This window comes from Bidens hawaiensis, unplaced genomic scaffold (genome assembly GCF_021521415.1).
Source record: "Bidens hawaiensis isolate Kalapana, Puna unplaced genomic scaffold, B.hawaiensis_p1.1 tig00021180_1, whole genome shotgun sequence".
NCBI classification, from domain to species: domain Eukaryota; kingdom Viridiplantae; phylum Streptophyta; class Magnoliopsida; order Asterales; family Asteraceae; genus Bidens; species Bidens hawaiensis.
The window spans coordinates 208,506-214,505 of record NW_027493274.1 but is presented as its reverse complement, the minus strand read 5'-3'; the positions used below and the strand labels follow the sequence as shown (position 1 = coordinate 214,505).

The 6,000-nt window shown below is 34.2% G+C and overlaps 1 protein-coding gene across 1 annotated transcript; it reads right to left on the bottom strand.

Moving 5' to 3' along the window:
• Positions 1-206: 206 nt before the first annotated feature.
• On the bottom strand, positions 207-1,618 carry LOC143562851 (zinc finger protein AZF3-like). The gene has a single exon (XM_077050543.1). It carries the CDS (start codon positions 1,066-1,068, stop codon positions 409-411), a length of 660 nt encoding a protein of 219 aa, XP_076906658.1. The 5' UTR covers positions 1,069-1,618; the 3' UTR covers positions 207-408.
• Between the last annotated feature and the right edge of the window lie 4,382 nt (positions 1,619-6,000).

The window sequence follows — 6,000 nt, the reverse complement described above, 5'->3', positions numbered from 1 at the left end:
AGTGGCCATCATTAATCCAAATGCTCGTTTTTTTTTAAAAAAAGTAATGATAAACATCAAGAAGGAAATGCAGTCAAGAACTGACAGCACGTGGCTTATATGAGTGAACGAAAGGTAACAAAATTGGTGACTAGTTACGAAGAAAAGTTGAAATAACACGGCTCGTTATAAACAATGCCTTAAATATAATTTCAAACACCGTCCATTCATTAAACCGATTAATGTCTAATTAGATATTCAACCAAAACCAAATTAAAAACTTACAACAAATTGAACATCAACTTGCATTCTTGATGTCACACTTCATTAAACAAACAAATAACAAACTATTATACAACAAACTAAACAACTCCAACCAATTAATTTCTAATCAACAAAATTGCATTAATCCAATCCATGTTTATTGATCTAATAATCTACTAGATCAAACAGCTGCCGGGATCTTTTAGCAGGATGAGGGCTTTCCACCTCGTCATCGGCAAACATATTTTCCGGCAAGGCCGGCAGGTTCAAGTCAAACCCGCGTTGACTATGACTATGACTATGACTAGACGAATTAGTGCCACCCGTGCTGACGTGGCCGCCGCCACCAGTACCATCATAGTGACACCTTTTATGTCCACCCAACGCTTGTCCGGTCGGAAAACATTTATGACATATAGAACACTCGTGACTCTTCCCACTTGTGTTGGTTGTTGAGGTTGTTGCAACAACCAACGACTGTTCCACGTCACCACCACTTGTGTTGTTCTTCCTGTGACTAGCTTTGTGACCACCAAGAGCTTGGTAAGATGCAAACCCTTTATTACAAACGTTACACTTATATACTAGCCTAGAATCAGCAATAACAGTAGTCGAATTAGTACCGGATTCACTAGCACCGCCGCGTGCAAGAAGCATGAGGCAGAGTGCAAGATACTCTTCTTCGGTTGGTGCACGATCAGTTCGTTGTCGTTTGGATCGTTTTCCTTTGGTCCATGAATCCAAATAACGTGTGTGGTTGAAGGAATCTCGACGGAAGAAGGGAGTAGACGGTGCGGTCGGAGAGTTTAAAGCCTCTAGTGCCATTAGAATGTGTTATAAAGTTATAAAAAATGAATGAAGATATGATGAAGATGTAGTAGTGTATATATGGTGAGTATATGGAGTAGGAAGTTGCGTGAAGAGTGTTGAGTGTAGTCGGTTATGAGCCTTTGCGTGTTGAAGTCAGTTGTGGGCGTGAAACAAACGTCTAGGTTAATGTTTATAACTTTATATAGTTGTTTTAGTAAAACATGGTTTTGTGAATGAATGGTTTGAGTTAGTTGGTTGGTTGAGGATTGTAGTGTGGTTAGTGTACCATTTGTTGGCGTGTAAACAAAATGATATTATTATTATTATTATTATTATTATTATTATTATTAGGTGAATAAATACTAAATAGCATGTGGTAGGCGGCAAGTATTGGGTAATTGGGATTACACCCAACGACTTGCATACGTCACATACTTATCATGAAACTAATATCTTACTCTTTTGGTATTTCCATGTTTCACACAACTATTGTGTGATGCATGAATTTGGCCTTGTTATTGATAACTTTCTTTTGTGTTGTTGGTATCGATTCCAATGAGCTATTATCAATTAAAAATTAAAAAACCATTAAAACTCGTTTAGACTTGTGAGTCTACACAATTTCTTTATACAAAAATCGAACTTAACTTATCTCATATCAAATAACTCACGAACAACTCTTTTCATTTACACCCTTAACTACAAATCTTCTTTTGTGGTCGGTTGTTATATTAGTGCCTACATAAATGCTATTATCTTTGGTTTGGCACATCTAGTACTTTCAAAAGAAACATATATATAAATATAGATATTTCTCATCCACCAAGAATTAACACATGAGAATAAATAAAAAAAAATAAATAGATGTATATTTTAGAATATAAAAAGGAGGAATCAGAATTCGGAAAAGTAAACTTTTAAAGCATAAAGAAGGTCCGAGAGTAACGATTAAAAAACGTGAGGGATGAAGTAAAGGAGAAAAAGAAAGGAACATTAAACTGTCGGTTAATCCTTGGCCATATCATATCATACGGTTAGGGATAAATCTAAAGAAATAGAGATACATAATATGTGATTGTGAGCCGCTACTATTAATATTAAGTAAAGTAATTCATAAACTTTTAAGGTCGACAACTAAGATCATTTTAATATACAATTATGAATTCAGAGATTCTAATAAGAGGTTATAAATGAATAGGGTAAAAGGAAAAAAAATTATTATTATGATTGATATAACTTAAAAACCACACTTCAATAAGTATATTGCAACAAACTAGATTTTTCACCTATCTTTGCACGTTCATTATTAATATTGACACGTTCATATGTCTCCAAGATACATATTGTACACATGTCTAAAATTTTCATTTATTTAAATAAATAACTCACATCACCTCAATAATTACAATAATTATTTAAACTTAGTTAAATGCACAAATAAATAAAACTAAGCATAAGAAACACACCTTCAAACAAACAAATATATATTACTCAAAGTTTCACCGCACGCAAGTAGAAAAAACTTAAAAAATAAAGAAGAAGCAACGAGTAAGAACGGGGTGTTCAGAGCACTCGGAAACAGCAAGGGAGGCCGGCCATTGGTCATTGCCATCTGCAGCGGCAGGCGATCTGACATCTAGAGCAGTGGAGCGGTGCTATGGCCAGTGGCGGATCCAGAAAATTTTCTCACAGGGGTCGGGAATTTTTAGGGTCGGTACTAATATAACTGTCAGGTCGAATTGGGTCGGGTCAAATCGGGTCGGGTCATATATAAAAAAAGGATTGCCAAACAAAATATTAGATAACCAATATATTAAAGTTGTTCTCTACGATTTTTCATTTTTTGAAATCTAACAATTACATCATCTACTTTAACTAGCACTTAACCCGTCCGGTGGACAGGAATATCGACGTGGGAATAGAACGCCTATATTATTATAAATAAAGGGCAATTGTATATTCCGAAACCCCCCTGGCTAGTATTTTTTCCGTCTGGTGGACGGGAATATCAACACGAGAATGTGACCATATTAATTCAATAATATAAATATGTTAACCATAAGATTTTGAATCCCTAAATTTAGCACGGAAAGTTTATAAGTTAATGGTAAAAATTACAAGAGAATCTCACATACTCTAATAACACCAGATTAGTTGGGGAAAAATAATCATGGTCAACTCCTAATATAACTCTCTTCGCATTCTTTGTAGCCCAACATAGTATTAAATTCTGACTTCAAGCACATTCTCGTTATTCATCATCTGACACTTATCTTCATAATAAAAAAACTTTTACAAGAAACCATTGCTTGTTTAATTGTTGATGTTCGATCGTTTATTCGTATAAAGTTAAACGAACGGACACAAATATAACCTTCACATGTTCGTCCGGTTTCTTTACATGCCTAACCTTCACTGAGTCTGGCCTTTGTCCCTAACATTTCTTGATTTAAGTTGTTTAACACAAGCCCAAATGGACCCACCTATAATATTTCTTGATTTGAATCATTTAACATAACTTAAATCGATCCTTTTATAAATGGCGGGTCAAAATATCCCCAAATCAGTAAAAAGTAGAGTAAAATAACTTACAGTAATAAGCTCTTCTATGAGCTATGGAGATAATATGAGCCCAACCAAATCCTCCAATGTTGTTTTGTCAGACTATGCAACTCTGCCCATTTTAGTTTTTGATCCAAGTCACACAAGATTGGTCTAGACTCGTTTGGGTAGCAAAAACCTGTTTTCGCACTTCTAAGTGTGTTAAACGTGTAGTTAAACATAAGCTTATGCAAATATAAACTGACCCAAAACCTTCTATAATAGTTTTACATCATTTAAAACATTATTTTAACATAAAAATAATATGTGAAAACTGTCCAGGCCCACTTGGGTAGCAAAAACCCTTTTTCGCACTTTTAAACATGTTAAACTTTCATTTAAACGTAAGCTTATGCAAATACAAACCGACCCAAAACCTTTTATAATAGTTTTCCATCGGTTAAAACATTATTTTAACATAAAAATAATCTATGAAAACTGTCCAGACCAGTTTGGGTAGCAAAAACCCGTTTTCACACTTTTAAACGTGTAGTTAAACGTAAGAAAAAATTGAGTCGACCATATTATTTGACCAAAGTAAACTGATTTAGACTCGTTTTTATGTACTTGAAGTTTCTGAAATGTTTGGGTTTGTGGACAGCTTGTCTGGTCGGTTTTTAAGATTTTAACGCTTTCGATTCAGTTATCAATCAACCCATGTTATACATAAACATACGTTTTTATACATATTTCAACCTGAACTAATAAATTAGGCGGAACAAACCTTGATGTAATTATTCTGATTTTAATAATAATAACTGCAAAGATTTTTACCAACCTGGTTTGAGGCGTTAGCATAGATCTGTTAAGATCGACTTTTATACAAAAGTGATGTTAATTCCAAAGTGACCTTCTAATCCTCTTCGGTTAATGATGCTTCTATATTTAACATCCCAAACCTGCAATATGAGTTGCAACAATTAGCTTCACGTTTTAAGTTATCCAAAGCGACTTGTTTTCACCTTTTTCCACACTAATGAAACTAAAAATTTACCAAAAGGTCTCTTCGTTCTTCTTTGACCTGAGGATGAATCAATAACTGTGGCTACAATTAATCTATACAAAGAAACAAATCAGCAGATTATCATACAAATAATAAAAATAAAAAATAAAGAAAGACAAAAAATCAAATTTAACATCGTAAACCAGCAGGAATCAAAATTTCTCAATTTTCAACATTCAAGAAGAAATGTGTGTGCCTAAAGCTGTTTTGGTATCCATGGTTACATTACATAGTCGGTTTTATTTCCCAAATAAGACATTCCAACTCCTATTAGTAGGTTCCTCAAATTTCCATGTGATGTGGGTAAGCTTCCGTTAAGCTAAAGAGTTACTACATACATCCATGCAACATACATCTACAAAATTTCTATTATTTGTAGATACAAAGATCAATTACAAAAGATAATCAAAATTCAAATGTAATATCTTCATCAAAGAAGTTAAATCCATCAAACAGTTGGTGTGCATACCCCATTTGGAATTCATAGCAATTTGAATGAGCATACATATAATATTTAAGTGACGAAACTTAATTATAACGTAAAAAAAAGGAAGAAGTCTAGCTAATTGAAGAATGAATATTACCTTGTTTATAAGACTTGTTCACAGTACCTATACAAAGGTGAAGAAGACCAAAAAGAAGTTTAATATCATAAGGCATTAAACCCCAACGGAAGAATAATTAAAAGAGTTAAGTGTCACTTTAGCATCCGTGGTTTGGCCAACTACGTAATTTTAGTACCTAAACTTTATTTTGTGCAACTAGCTACCCCAGCTTCAAAAAACTTGCCATTTTAGTACATTTTGCTAACCCCGTTAATTTTTTCTCGTTAAGTCAGGGGTAAACTTGTAATTTCAATTATTTTATCATAAACTCAAAAAAAATATGCGGTGACAGGGACTCGAACTCGCGCCCATTGTTTTTACAAAGTTTTAACGAGGGATGCACTAGCTAGTAGGACAAGTGACTGACTTGTTCATAAGCTGGTTCTGAATACTTTTATAGTCAAGTTTGAAAGACCCCCAAATCCTCATAAACCATAGAAATGTCAAATTTGGTCATAATGGATCATGCAACGAGTTAAACCAACATAATCGGGCCTAATTCCGCCCTCCGATTTCGTCAATCAGAGTTGTTAATTCCCTGCTTAATCAGGCCAATGTAGTACACATATTGTATAGCATATTACGATTGATTTGATGGGTGAGGTTAATCGGTATTGTGGATGCTGGTACGTGATTCTAAATTGCGTTAATGCTTAAGATTATTGTTGTTGAAGACGGACGATAAGTTTAGATGGAAGTAGAACCGATTACCAGCGTGCAAGTTGAACGAGACATTGA

Excerpts from the sequence above, each read along its gene's own strand:
- LOC143562851 (XM_077050543.1), bottom strand. The coding sequence starts at position 1,068 with ATGGCACTAGAGGCTTTAAACTCTCCGACCGCACCGTCTACTCCCTTC.